This window comes from Hemicordylus capensis, chromosome 6 (assembly GCF_027244095.1).
Source record: "Hemicordylus capensis ecotype Gifberg chromosome 6, rHemCap1.1.pri, whole genome shotgun sequence".
Classification (NCBI taxonomy): Eukaryota; Metazoa; Chordata; class Lepidosauria; order Squamata; family Cordylidae; genus Hemicordylus; species Hemicordylus capensis.
In genome coordinates, this window is record NC_069662.1 from 53,326,615 (window position 1) to 53,342,213 (window position 15,599).

The 15,599-nt window shown below is 42.1% G+C and overlaps 1 protein-coding gene across 5 annotated transcripts in view; it reads right to left on the minus strand.

Moving 5' to 3' along the window:
* Positions 1–15,599, minus strand: part of GPATCH8 (G-patch domain containing 8) — a 118,849-nt gene that overhangs the window by 76,690 nt on the left and 26,560 nt on the right. For 2 of the 5 annotated variants that reach the window (XM_053260852.1, XM_053260856.1), the window contains exons 1-2: positions 7,629–7,696; positions 3,824–3,888 (exon numbers count right to left, since the gene is read on the minus strand). Coding sequence is in view for 2 of the 5 variants with exons in the window: in XM_053260851.1 (XP_053116826.1) it covers positions 7,629–7,703 (75 nt within the window). In the remaining 3 variants the exon portion in view is untranslated. Of the gene's footprint in view, positions 1–3,823; positions 3,889–7,628; positions 7,704–15,599 lie in introns of those variants that run through there. The other 3 variants (XM_053260851.1, XM_053260850.1, XM_053260854.1) reach the window with 2 other exon arrangements.

Sequence of the window (15,599 nt, forward strand, 5' to 3'; positions counted from 1 at the left end):
GGACAGGAAAGCTTGACTGCCTGAGAGCTGCTGCAACTCTGAGTAGCCAGTATTGGTCTAAATGGATCAATGATCTGATGCAGCATAAGATACCCTCATATGTAAGCATAAGAGTGGTGTGTGCGCATTTTAGTGAGGTAATGTTTAACAGGAAGCTTGCGATTATTCAATTTGCCATTATTCTATTTCTCTTTGTACTTGTCACAGCTCTTAATATTGCAAAACACAGCAGCCTTTGGACAAGCTGTTAATAAATTGTCAAGAATCTGGCTGACAAGGAATGCTGACCAAAAAAGCTGCATTTGTACCCCCACTCCTGCAAAAGGAAACAGTGACTGCTCAGATGAGACATTTTGCTAACTGTGTTGTGTTATGAATGCACTAAAAAGAAACAGACAAATGAAGCCGTTATGCTATTTCCAAAAGCGGTGCAGGTGGAGTGAAAGCATTTCCATACGAACCTGGCTTTAAAAACTGGGCTGTCAAAAGAACAGTTAAATGTAACACAAAGTAAGAAACTGTCCAACCAACTAATGGTAATTTGTTTTTTTAATTTGTTTGCTTTTTTCAATTCACTGGTTGCAAGTAATGTACTTATTAAAGAAGAGTGGAAGCATAAAATAAATACAAGACCAGCTAGGAGTTTTAAGAGCGCTGTGACTGACACAGTGAAAGGGTGAGGGAGAAAAAATATGTTAGAGGGGGGGCATGGGGAAAGAAAAACGGAGGGTGGTTATACACATTAGCACTGCACTTACCAAGCCACTCAAGAGGCTGTGTGTGCTTCAACATAAAAGTTAAAGCAACAGGTTCTAGGCTGCAGCATCCCAGGCGCCAAAGGTGAGGTGATCTTTTCTTCCAGGTAATGTCACATGCACAAGGTATGGGGCACTGAAGTAGCAAAAGGTACCCCCCCCGCACTGCCATCATTCCCTCCTCTACCATCCCCCCCATCAATGCCACTGCCTGTGGGAACTTTCTGAAGGCAACTTCCTCTTAACATGTATGGAGGGTCTTCTGCCTTTTACACACCCACTCTGATTTGCTGGAGAGGTAAATCAGGTGCCAATCAGTAAGAATCAGGGATGTGTCTTTAACGGAATTAACCAGTAGTTTTAAAGTGGTGCACAAGCTTTCAGGTTTCACACAAAACCTTTCATTGAGTAAAATGGGTATTCAGAGCAAAGCAAGGTACAATCGTTTCTAAAGAAAAACCTGGATGTATGGCTGCTCAATTATACTTCCTTAAGGCAGTGGCGAGTATTGACAAACTGAATACAGTTTGGCATTAGAGACAAGAGAAGATGGCACGTGAATGCAGTCCAGATTAAATTGGTCCAACAAGGCCCCCACCCAAAAACAAAGAAGTATTGCAGTTGTCTCTTGAGTGGCTCCATAAGGGATGCTGACTGTGCATCAAGTAATCCATAAGCAGGAAGACTGGGTGCTACCGAGGGTGATCCCATGCAAAACAAGAGGCTGCAGAGGGAAGAGGGGAAAAAGATTCCCCCAAACAAAAACCTAGAGCTTACTGTGGATGACACAATGAAGGTAAGAGAGAAAAGCCCAAGAGTAGTGCTACACCATTCAGTGTCTCTAGAAAGCACAGTATTTATAGTGCTCAGCCACATATGGGTTGCTGCTAAATGTCAAATTGGCAGCTGTGTCAAGTTACACACTTTGGAACCAGGGGAGTCCACAGATCGGTACAGAGATGCAATGTGACAAAACCCAAGGCTCGGTAGCAATAGCTGACCCCCCCCGCCCCCGCCCTAAATGAACTAACTTTGCATCAGCTTGTCTACAAGACTCAAAGCTCACTGGATACATAATAATATGCACAGTGGCATCTTTGTTGGAAGGATAGAGGGAAGAGGATGGAACAAGAGAGCTTTAGTTAGCCGGTGTAAGACAGCCTTCCAGTGTGAAATGGTGAAAGGGTGTTTTACCTTGGTGGCGTGCACACACACAAAAGAGAGGCACTTTTTGTCCAAGTATTCTGGGCTCACTACAGCCCTTTCTCTCCTAGTATATATTGCTATCATCAAACTAGTGAAATTGTACAGAAAACTGAAAGTTGGTTTAAGGCCAATATAGAGTTTGTAGATAAGGCCAAAATTTCAACAAGTTTTCTCCACTACACCTCTTATGGCATATTGGCACAGCAGCAGATATGCTAAGACAGGCCACACCTACTCAAACAGCTTGAGATACAGCACAGGGAAGAAAGGCAGGCTAACAGCCCCAATTTTCTGCAAGGGTGTTAGGAATTTCTCAAGCAATTTGTCTCCTTTCTGTCTCCAGGGGAAGTAAAATTACAGAGAACACTATTGTCCCCTGCCCTGATTGGCCCTGTCTCCAACAGGAACTGCACAGATCCCTGCAATATCTCTGCAGCTGTTCCCCATCAGGACTGGAGCTAGCAGATCCTGAGAGAGGTCAAGCAGGAATTCAGGCCTTGTTTCAGCAACCAGCTGTGACTTAAAAGAGGAGGTTGCAGAGAATCAACAGGAGCAGCAAGGTAACCTCTTAAACAACAGTAAGCCAGAGCAGGCATGTGGTTCTACCTTACCTCCAAAACATTTCCATGTCAGGCTTGCTCCAAGCAAAAGAAGGAAACTGCTACATTCTTGGCTTGTCAAGAACAAGATCCAACACTCTGCCCCAATATCCCTAGCTCATGATGGCCCCTAGTTCATGATGGAAAGTTCATGTTCTAAGATTGTAATTATTGGTTCTTTCCAGCTCTTTAAATATGCAGATATCTCTAATGTTTTTGTTTAATTAAACCTCACAACTAACCTCTTGAGCTAAGTCAAAACATTTTATCTATAGCGAATGAAATGACATGCCCAAGTCAGAAAATCTGAAGGTAAGCTAACATCCTAGAAACCCCAAAATTCTCATAAGCAAATCCCAATATGGAGGGATTCACACTTCTTGTGAAATAGCTGTTGGAAGAGAGATCTTTTGGCATAAGAGTCACCAGTGCAAGGCCTCTCCAAGTTATTTTGGGTGGCTCCTGAGGAATCTGTCCAAGTCACCTGAAATGCAGTCCTAGTTTGTTTTTTGAACTTCAGACCAGGGTGGATTTGATTTAAATCAAACTGATTTAAATCACAATTTAAATCACTAGCAGGGTGGATAAAAATAAAAAAAATCCGATTTAAATAAAAAAATCCGATTTAAATCAAAAAAATCGTATTTTTTTATTTAAATCGGGTTTTTTTAATTTAAATCGGATTTTTTTTATTTTATCCACCCTGCTAGTGATTTAAATCATGATTTAAATCGTGATTTAAATCAAATCCACCCTGCTTCAGACTACAATCAATGTTGTGGATTTAGGTGCATCACACACAAACACAAGAAGATGGGACTTCCTGCTAGAAGTAGGAGGGACTTATTATAATGTGACAGGGTACACACAAGCCTGACTAGAGGCACAGCACTAGGGAGGAACTGCGTCTTCTAGTTGGGGATAGTACGTTTACCTCTCCTGTTCTGACCACCAGTTGCTAAAGAATGATCTATACTCCACCATATTCTTAGCCAATGCAATGATCTGTAGACTCCCAAACCAAGCTTTACAAGCCACTATGAAGTTCCATGTTGTAGCAATACAAGTCAGCATCCCCTCAATAGATAATGCTGCAGAGCCGCATGTGAATTCAGCTGTGTTTCCAAGCAAAGCCATTCCCCAGAGAGATTTCCAGGACTTATCTGTGTTTCCCCTTGGGCTTTAAATAGCTTCCAGATCCAAAAGCTCTCAACAGCTTTTTAGAAACTTAAATCCACTTATGTTTTAGAAGGCTTTACTTACTACTGTTAAGCCCTTATGGTAAATCCACTTTATATTTCCAGCTGAAAACTGGGTTTTATTTGCTGCTGGAAAGAAAAAAAATCAATTTTCAACATAACAATAAAAGGCAACATTTTGTGCTTAATTGCTTCCTGAAGGTGAGCAAAATTGCTTTAAGCATCATGTTCTTTAATTTCACAGTTGCAACATATGGGTAAACTTTATTACTGCAAGCACAGCATATTCTAAAACTAAGCCTTTGAAAATGTTGCAGTTTCTCCTGATGTATGTTCACAACTGTTTCAGTCATGCTGGAAAAGAAAAACTCCATCAAACATTGTCCAGAGCAGCTGAGAGTCAATTTATTTGATAAGCACACCTAGCTAATCAGTACTTTGAGAGGCTAGAACTTCCCAGTTCATTGGTCTATCTTGATTATTTTTTTAAAAGAGAAGAAATCATGTGTGTTCAATGTGCCTTACAATAATGTAAGCCTTAAATTTTCAGGCATAGCTTCCTAGATAGCAATATAGGACTGGGAGATTTGTTTTTTTAAACAGACAAAATGGCTGCCCTCTAAATTGATTACATATTTTATTACTTCCCTTTTGCAACATTCAAAAATTTACCTTAAGGTCTTTTAAAGAGACTTGTGTTTGTTTCACCAGGTAGACTAGGGAATTTTTTAATTTAAGATTACCCGCTCTACAATTCTAGCTCCTCTTTTCCTCCATCACACCCAGTCTACACCATTCTATGACATTGGGCAAAAAGTCTTGCTCCCAGCAACAGGTGATGCAACATTTTAAAAGGCAATTTCATTACCTCTGATTTCCCAGTTATGAGCAGGAGATACAAAAACTCATGACTGAACTAAGCCGTTTGTGTGGTCCCATGATTTCAGGTGGGAACTGAACATGAGATTTAAACTGCAGTCCATCTGATGGGCTCAGTGGGACTTTCATGAGAACAAAACCTCCAGGTTTGTGCACAAAGGTCATCAAGACTAAAGCATTTTGCACACTGAAAGGTGAGCAGACTACATGGTGGTTTAAAAGTTTCCACTCATTGGCAGCAGAGTTTTGAATTCAGAAAATGTTTTTTAAACTTCTGGCATGCAGCTTATAAAATTAAGATATTTGGTCTATTTCACACACCAGGGCAGAAGTGTTATTTCAGTCTCCTGTGAGCCATGATCCAAAACCTAGGCATTTGGACTTTTTCCACAGCAGCTGTACACATCAATTGCACTGAATGTGGCAGCCTTGTGGGGGCATGTGGAGCTTTCTGGTTATCATCTATGGAAAGGGACAGAGCCTCATGCACTCAGAGGGCCCCTTCTGCCACAGGAAGTAATGGGAGTCCTGTGGCCATGTAAAGCTGGGAATCAGAGTCATTTCGCTTATACTAATGTCTCCAAGCACAGCACACAATACTGCTGCGATGCTAGCTATTCCATATGACATTTGCATGGAAGCTGGCTTGGCATTTCAATTGAGGGATGGATATAGCAAACAAGGCTGAATACTTCAACAGAATCAAATGCAGCTGCATTACCACCACCCTTCCTGCCCCCTCTGCAGCATTATTTCATGTGTCATCAATGACCGCCATGCCTAATTCTAGCATCATGCCAGCACATTAAGACAGATACTGAATGCAGTGTTCACTGGACCAGAAGAAGAGAAATAAGAGAAATGGGAGGGGGGAAGAGAGGGAGAGAGGAGGAGGAGAGAGGAAACCCTAGAAAAGAAATTAAAAATGCAGACCGTGCAAATACAAACCAGGTCATGGCTGCTTAGCTAATTTGGGCCAACTGCTGTGGAAGAAAAAATGTCGAACACCCCAAGTTGTGTAAATTTCTGTGAACATCTCAACACGCACACAAACACACACACACAAACACCAACCTACTACACAGGAAAGCAAATATATATATATATATATATTGATTCTTTCCTAATGCTACAGGTGTTTAAAACAGTACTCATGAACACAATGGGACTCTAAACAATCTACAGACTTTAGGCAAAGCATTAACAAGGCTGGATTAACTTCACAGCTGAGTTTGATATGGAGTTGGGCCAGAGCTGTGTGGGCTAATGGCCCAAGAGTGACCCTGTGTAAAGAGCAAGCCAAATAAGAACATGTATTTCCCTGCCCAAGAGCACTGTGTTCCAAGTAGTGCTAATCCCAAGGAGAAAAGGGGCGGGGGGGGGGGCAGAACCACTGGTAGTGATGCAACCCCAAGTTGCTTTGTCATTTTGACATAATTACCAGACAAAGGCCACATGCTCTTGCATCTGAACGCAAAAGAAGAGCTTCTGGACAAACTTGTGCAAACTTTGCACCAGTGAAGAGTATAGAAGGAGAGTACCACCTTCAGGGATCCTCATATCCTAAAACTCTTAAGAAGGGTTATAGGATCCAATAGAGTTGCCTGCATCTGGCCCTAAAAATATGTCAGACTGTACAACACATGGTTCTCCTATGTGTAGTCTCTTGGTGTAGGATTAGCTCAGGATCAAAGTTAAGCAAGGGCTTCCCTAACACCTAAATTGCTACCACACGCTGTTCATGGTGACCAACAGTGTATCAGCCCCAGCTGCCATGCTTGCTTGCAATATGACTCATGCCATGCAGTGTTCCCTGTAACACGGATTCCCAGATGTTGCCTACAACTCCCATAATCCTCAACCAAAGGACTGCAGCTTGGGATGCTGGGAGTTGTAGTCAACAAAATCTGGAAATCCCTCTTACAGGAAATACTGTTGTCATTACTATGGTCACAGTGAACAACTGTAAAACTGCAAAGGCAATGATAATTGCCGCAGTTTTGGAGGGGGGTGGGGAGAGGCTGTATATTTGAAGAGAATAGAAAGGCAAAAGATCTTTATGGTCCCCTCAAGAATGCAGGCCAAGGGTAGGAACATGACATACAATTCAAGGAATGGAGCTGGACACTCCCTGTGATTTGGGGTTAGGATATATCCTTTAATCCAGCCCTGAAAATGCTGCTTTCCCCCACCCCCCATTTCTACAGACAATACCATAAACCTTATTATGTACCCATCTCATTTATTTATTTTTTAACTGCTGCTCCAATGAGATCACAAGGCAAATCTTAAATGCTGAATCTCAAAGAGGTGTTTCAGCAGTAAAGCTACAACTATCACATGTCAGCTGGGTGGGCACAGATGTGGCATAGGGAGAGAGTTCAAACACCCTGAGATACTTAAGATGAAAAGCAAGTAATCCCCATCCCCCAGCTCTTCCCTTTCCCATTTGCAGCCTATCATCAATAATTTCAGGTACAAGTATAGAGAAATGTACCAGTGTTTTTATATTGCATTACTACCACAAGCAGCTTTTTAAAAATGTATCATGACTGCTATCTATTTAGACTGTGTTTTCCTTAATGCTGCTATGTATTTTTGTTCTCCATTCTCCTTCCCCATGTCAAGGAAAATTTGAACTATTCAAATACATTTCATCCCTAAATGGAAATTAAGTCCATAAATCAAAAGTTTTTAAAAGGGTTTTCAATATTTAGCAAAGAGATTCTACAAAAGATTTATTGTGTGTTAGGGGCTTAATTTATTAAAGGTGAGTTATAGCCTTTAAAAAAAAGCTTCTTAAGTCAGGAAGATTACTGATGACCCTCACTTTAACATCAATGCAAGGCATGCAAATATGTTAGACACACTCCTGCACTGCTTTACCTACAATAAGATATGAATTTGACTAGTGGTGCTGCACTCACATCAAAGAACAGGTGAGTCCACCTGGCCTACTTGGGGCCTGAGAATGACAAGTGATTTCTTACCGATTCTATAGGCTTGTCTAAGGACGCCTGCTCAATCTCCAAGTGGCCTTCTTCATATTGATCAAAGTGATTACCCTGCAAGAAAAGAAACATACATTAATTTTTCCAATGGGGCACAAACAATTCCATACAATTTACTGCTAAAAAGAGTTTCCTTGCCATACAGAACACCCTCACCTTAATCGTGCTATATTTTGGTGTCTGCTCTACACTACAGGGATTTTTTTATTTTTGGTTTTTCTCAGATGGAACCATAGTAGATAGCAAAGAATCTGTAGGCATTGTTATTGGAGCCAAAACTGCTTTGAGGATGGGGCACCTAGAAATGTTCAGGATGGTTCTAGTTCCTTCAAATAACCATATCCCTAGCCTCTAGCTTCGGTTCTGCCTTGCTACTGATGTCATACAAGCTATCATATTTTATAACCATTTCCACTGCTGGTTTTATTGGACATTAAGTCAGTCCTGAGATCATGTACTGACAGATATCAAGTCACTCAACAACATAAATTGTCCAACAGAGCTATACAAACAGCTTAATGCTAGCCAAAGACACAGTACCACATCTTCAAAGCAGACTGGCTGCATTACTTCAAGGGAATTTCTCTCAAAGCAAGCAGGCAAACTGAGCATGTTTAGTGGGCAAGCTTCTGATTCTTCACACACCAAGTTGGAGGGAGGTTAATAGACCCAAAGAGCTTAAATGCGCACTTTGAACACTCCTGTACTTTATTGACTCATTTAAACATTCCATCATCTATGGAATTATGTTTAAATGAACTGTAGAATCTTGCATTCCTAGAAAAATTAGCTTTCATTTTTAGAAGCAACAAAGTTCCTAGCACTTATGATACACAGCCTTGGGAAAATGTGTGGGCTGTGCCCAGCACAATCTCCAAAGTTGTATGTGTTGGGAGGAATGGTAGAGGAGGGCGGGGGGGTGGGGGAGTACTGTGGAAGCCTTCTGGTATTTGGGGTATAACAGGGTGATCCATGAGCAGCACAGCTTCATATCCTTTTCTTATGGCTACTGTTCATGCAAATATTCCCCTACAGATCACCTATCCTGAATTGCCATACGCTGTTTTACTCTCACTAGTCGACTCCTGCACAGAGTATCTGTGCGGCGCTTTGGGGCCAACTCTGCCCACTGCTGGCCGCTTTTCTCACCACCACCCCCGCGCTTTGGGGCCGGCACTGCCCACCGCCACTTTTCTCTCCCTCCCTCCTCCATCCGCCGGCACTTTCTTCCCCCTCTCCTCCTCACTCTGCCGGAACGCTCGCAGCGTGTTGCGAGAGTTCCGCCGCCAAATCCTGGACACTCACCGGCTAAGAGAATTAATTATATAGATACTTGCTGGTTCTTGCTCAAAGGCTACAGATCCTTCCAAAGCCTGGATGTTGAAAAAGTGAATTCAAAGAAGCAAATTCATATTTCTATTTCACTTCAGTGTAAATTCCTACGTCACAGGAAGGTACTAGGTTATAGATAAGACAAGTCTCTTGCCCATTCAGTGGTGTCTGTCTCTCTCTCCTCCCCTCCCCGCATTCTGTGTATGTGTGTTGGGGGGAGATGGTGGTTTACTGGGCCTTGATATTGTAGGCCACCCCACATTCTGTTTCTGCTTATTCCACCAAAACATGTGACTCACTGAAATGGCGCACACAGCACTGGAAAACATATTGCTGATGTGAGATTATCTGAACTGTGTTCACTGAACTGAACTCCAAAACTGTCATCCCAAATTTTACTTCCAATGTGTTTCATCCTGGATTTAAATAACTGCAGCAATTATGCCTAGTCTTGCATCTGATGAAGCAAGCTCGTGACTAAGAAAGCGTATGCCACAATAATCCAGTTAGACTAAAAAGTGTACATACTGCTTTTGTACTGTAACCCATTTAAGAACCTAGCATCTCAGTAAACTAATAAAGAAGCCAGGATTTGCAGATAGCCCTCCTTTCAAGGGTGGGAGCAAATGCTTTACCACAGTGGGGGGAGAGAATGAAAGTTCTGAGGTAGCTGGCAGGGAAGAACAAACAAGTCACACTGTGACATTGTTTAATAGTCTGGAATCAATGGTGAACCATTAGCAGGTTGTATGGCCTGTTGATTAGTATCACTTTTCAGTGTTATTTTTTAAAAGAATATTACTCACAAGTAAGTTTTTAAAAAAAAGAACTGACTTTCTCTTCTATGTCTCTGGAGTATAATTACTACATAAATTTCCTTATATCTGAAAAATGAAGCGGAGAGAAAATTAAGATTTCAGGCAAGTCATCATTACCCATCCTAGAGCAAGCCAATCAGCTCAGCTGACCTGTTTACCACATGTAATTGACAAAGGGAGAAAATCTACCTCCATGGCAAGCTCCTCAAAGTTATTTCCAAAATGAATGAAGCACAACATGATTTCTGCTTAATTATGAATATACATTGTACAAATTTAAGAAATATAATATACACTTAGTCTCGGCACCCACATTTTCGCATATCCACGGTTGGGCAATGGAGACCCAACCTACATGCTTTTTAAAATTTCATGTATCCATGGTTCCTAGGTGGCTGAAAATGACCTATAAGGTCATTCGGGACACCATTTTGCTAAACGGAACCATTTTGTGGCTCTTTTGTAAAAAACAAAAACAAAAATTTCTGTGACTTTTCACGGAAAATCGGCTGAATTGGGGGGCATTTGCTGGACAGTTGGAGACTGGAAGAGCATGGTATGGCACTTTATTTCTATATCTGCCTTTTTCTAGCTGTTTTTTTAGCCCCAAGAAACTTAAGCCTCCAATTTCTACTGCCTCAAGGTCTTGTAATCCATGGAAATTGGCAAGAACAGAACCCCCATGGCTAAAGAGGGCCACCTGTATACTCAGAATGCAATTTTAACTACTAAAGTAATACACAAAATTAATCTTCAAACAGCAATATCCAGTACACAGAGCAAGTACATCCTTGGTCAACTAAATCCATGGCCAAGGTGGCTGCAGCGAGATGCAGGCCTGTGAAGCCGTCGGTGGAGAGCCACTGCCCAGGTGCTGCAGCAGCTGCGTGCTCTCGGACAATGAGCCCTGCATGAGCTCCTCGGCATGAGCCAATACCATTGCCCAATAACCCACGAAATTAAGGAAAAAACAGTTTTGGGGTCCAATCGGAATTTGAAATAAAAAAGAAATTTTTTGGAGCGCAATTTGTAGTCCTGAACGAGACCTGCTCTCTTCCCACCCTTGCACACTAGTTAAAGTGAAGGAGGTTAGAGTAAATATAAGAGGAATAAGTGCAATACAACGACTGACCAGAGCTCTCTCTACAGTAGTCCTATCCCGAGCGAGACAGAACTGGAACTGGGGCTAGGAGGCAACCACGCCTACAATCAAATCATGTGATTCCAGTTCTGTCTCGAGCATGCGCAGTTCTATCTGAGGATCTCCTACTCAGGGAGAGGATCTCCTACTCCTACTACCCTATCTGAGGATCTCCTACTCAGGGGGAAAAGCTACTCATACTTACACAAAGTCTACATATATGCATAAAATAAGGGGCCCATGAGACTTGAAAAATGGAAGTAGAATGTTATCTAGGGAATTGGCACAGATGCTTTTACCGCCTACTCCTGCCTGAAATCTCCCACTCCACAAGAGCTGAGAGAGGGGTCCATCTGCATGTGCCACCTCTTTCTGAGATAAGCTTGGAGGCCACAGGGGAGTGGGCTTTTCTGAGGTGGTCCCCTCCCTTTGGAACTCCCATCTGGAATAAGACTGGCACCCTCTTTTGACATTTTGGTGTCTCATAAAAGTAAGGCTATTTTTATGGGCTTTCCCATCATCCTCCTGACCTCATGTAAAGGTAAAGTGTGCCATCGAGTCGGTGTCAACTCCTGGCAACCACATGGCCCTGTGATTTTCTTTGGTAGAAAACCAAAGAGGGGGTTTACTACTGCTATCCCCCGTGCAGTATGAGACGATGTCTTTCAACATCTTCCTATATGGCTATTGCCCAATATAGGTGTTTCCCATAGTCTGGGAAACATAACAGTGGGGATTTGAACTGGCAACCTCTGGCTTGCTAGTCAAGTCATTTCCCCAGTGCGCCATTAGGTGGCTTCCAGACCTCATATGATGGTTTTATGCTTGCTTTCTAACCTTTCTGTGAATTGTTTGGCTTTAAATTGGTTTTGTTTTAAATTGACTGGAAGCGGTCTTAAGTTTATTTTAAAGAAAAGTAGAATATAAATATTTTCAGTAAAATATTTCATGTAAGCATGGCACACGACTAGCAGATACTCTTTTCTAATAATGTTAAGAACTGCAGGAGCACATCTAGATTCTTTAGCATTAAAATATGCTGCTTATTTAGAATCAGAATAGCACTGCAGAAGGTACTGGCCAAGATCCAAAGATCCACTGACACTTATTCCATGGATCCAGAAGGGGCTTGTTTTGACTTGCTTTTCTTTGAACAGCAGCTGCATGGCAAATTGCTTCTAAAACTGAGGGAGTTTCAAAGGCAATTTGTAATATGGCATGGGGGTCAATTGTTCAACGAACTGAAGAGCAAGAATTTTACTGGGCTAGCACAAACCTTTGCATGAGATGAAGTAGCTCTTTGGATCCTGGCAACGAAGAGCACATTACCAAAATCCCCCTGGAGGAGAATTGGTCTGTGAAGTGGATGAACTCAGCGGTTCTGAATGCCACTGCCAGCCTCCCTAGTTTCAGATAACACTATGTACCATAATTACATTGAAAGGGTACTTCAGAAGTGGATTTTCAGTTCAGTTCAACAAAAGTAATCCATACAATAGCTTGTGAGTCAAATGTACTTGAAAAGCCCCAATTTTCATTTGTGTTTATTTAGGAGCACCTAATAATGTACCTTTTGAACGCAGTGTTTCAATTAGAAAATGATCCAGAACCTTTTCAAAGACATTCTTTCAAGGGCAGAATTTAGAATAATAAACAAACTGTAATGTTTATTAGAATTATATTAAGCTATAACTAACCCCCAAAATTGTAACAGCCTTATACAAATCTATGGTACAGCCACACTTGGAATAGTCCAGCTTCCACATCTCAAAAAGGATTTTGTAGAGTTGGAAAACATGCAGGAAAGGGGCAGTGTTTCCTGCAGCACCTTCCTTTCAAGGAAAGACACCCCCCTCCCCTTTTTTTACTCTACGAGCAGTCCAACAATTTATGAGCCAGACCACCCTCTGCATCATTGGTATAGGGTGGGGGTAGATTCACCACCTGCCCCCAGCAATGCCCTCTGGTCTCGGGGGGGGGGTAGGGAGGGTAGACCCTACCTTGCATGCTCCTATATGGCTCAGGTAGGTGAAGGTCCAATGTGATCAAGAGGAGGAGGAGGAGGAAGCAACCCACCCCTACCTTGCTTGCTCATTCCTCCTCCTAGTCACGTTCATCCATCACCTGGCTCAAGCCCAATGCTTAACATTTCCAGGCATCAGGGCTTTAGTACAGAAAAAAGGCTACAAAGGAAGAATATAATAATGAGGTGTGGTAGGGGTGGAACTTCTTCCACTATCATTTCCAAGGAAGGTTATCAATTTCTGAAAATAGAAGAACATAAGAACAGCCCTGCTGGATCAGGCCCAAAGCCTATCTAGTCCACCATCCTGTTTCCGTGCAGTGGCCCACCAGATGCCTCTGAGAAGCCCACAGGCAAGAGGTGAGGGCATGCCTGCTGCCCTGCAACTGGTATTTAGAGACACCTTGCCTATGAGGCTAGAGGTGGCCTATAGCCACCTAGCAGCCACTGATAGACCTGTCCTCCATTAATTAATTAATATATTACATAAATCATGAAATTAGTTGTATGAAACTATGTGGCATAATGAATGAATTCTAATACAACATCAGGCAAACTGGGACGGTTCCAAGTTGCAATTAACTTTCTTCAGGTTATTACCATAACTAATGTATGAATGTACATGCATACATCTCTCTGTGAGACTCACACTCAGCCCTACTGATTTGTAAATGTGTGGGGTGGGGGAATAAAATACACATAATAATCCAAATCAAAAACAAAAGCTATATATTCACCTGATTATTTTTCATTTTAATTGCAGCATCAAAGTGAAAAAACTTTATTCCATCTCAGACTGAAGGCAAAACAATTTTTTTCCTAATCAAATATTTCAGTTCAAGTACTTGTGACTGTTCGAAAAAATTTTCACATAAAATTGACAGGAGGTACTTTTTGAGTTTTGTAACTATCAAGCACACCAAGTCAGATCACAATTCACTTAGGGCACTGGAAGTTTTTCTAGAAACCCCACAACACTGGACATGATGGGAAGATTAAAAATCATGCACGGTGTAGAAGAGCAGAGCTACACAACTTCAGCCCTCTTGCGGGGAGAGGAGAGCTGGTCTTGTGGTAGCAAGCATGACTGGTCCCCTTAGCTAAGCAGGTTCTGCCCTGGTTGCCTATGAATGGGAGACTTGATGTGTAAGCACTGTAAAACATTCCTCTTAGGGGATGGAGCCACTCTGGGAAGACTATCTGAAATTCCAATTTCCCTCCCTGGTGTCTCCAAGATAGGGCTGAGACTCCTGCCTGCAACCTTGGAGAAGCCGCTGCCAGTCTGAGTAGACAATACTGAGCTAGATGGACCTATGGACTGACTCAGTATATGGCAGCTTCCTATGTTCCTGAAAAAAATCCTTCCCGAAAAATTCCTTTCAGATACAGATGTCTGTCCCACTCTCTTCCCAGAGCTGCTCTGGGAAGAGCAGAAGGTTTCAAGTTCCCTCCCTGGCTTCTCCAAGATAGGACAAGATTTTTTATTTTATTTTTTATAGGACAAGATTTTTTTTATTGAACCAACAAACTACCAAAGCATACAGTACGTTGTCAAAGCACAATTATATACAAAGTGGTTGTTTGTACATGATATATCTACAAAGATTTACACACAAGGATTTGGAAACCCACAAGGTTTTGAAGTATATGCAGGTAGTACTGTAACTCGGGGGTGAGGGATTTCAAGGCACATCAGGTAATGGGGGGGTTACGTCCGACATCCATTTCCACAATTTGTCCCACTGCTGTTTAGAAGAGATACTCTTGTCTTTTTGCACATAACCATACATTCATACATAACCATTCTCCAAGAAAGGGCTGAGAGATATTCCTGCCTGCAACCTTGGAGGAGCCGCTGCCAGTCTGTGAAGACAATACTGAGCTAGATAGACCAATGGTCTGACTCAGTATATGGCAGTTTCCTATGTTCTTAGATGTTGGCCTACAACTTCCATAATCCCAGACTACTGATCACTTTGACAGAGTGTTATGGGAGGAGTTGTCCAAAAACAACAGGAGGGCCAAAGTTGTGCAGTCCTGATATTGAAAGAAATGTTTCTGCTTCTCCAACAACACTAGAACAGGTTTAAAAAAGTAAAGTGTGGCATCAAGTCGATTTTGACTCCTGATGCCCACAGAGCCCTGTGGTTTTCTTTGGTAGAATACAGGAGGGGTTTACTATTGCCTCCTCCTGTGCGGTATGAGATGATCTTCCTATATTGCTGCTGCCCAATATAGGTGTTTCCCTTAGTCTGGGAAACATACCAGCAAGGATTCAAACTGGCAACCTTCCGCTTATTAGTCAAGCATTTCCCCACTGCACCACTTAGAACAGGCTTAGGACAGAGAAAAGGGAAGCACTTCTTCATACGAAGCATAATTAATATATGGAATCCACTACCACAAGATGTGATGATGGCAACTAGCCTAAATGGCTTTAAAAAGGGCCTTGGACAAGGGCCATGGAGGACAAGTCTATCAATGGCTACTAGTCATTATGGCAACATGCTACCTCCAGGTACAGATACAACATGCCTCTGAATACCAGTTGTTGGGTATTTGCCTTCTTGTAGCTTATGGGAGAGAACCATTTGCCTATGTGTTGCTTCTGGGCTTCCCACAAGCTTCTGGTTAGC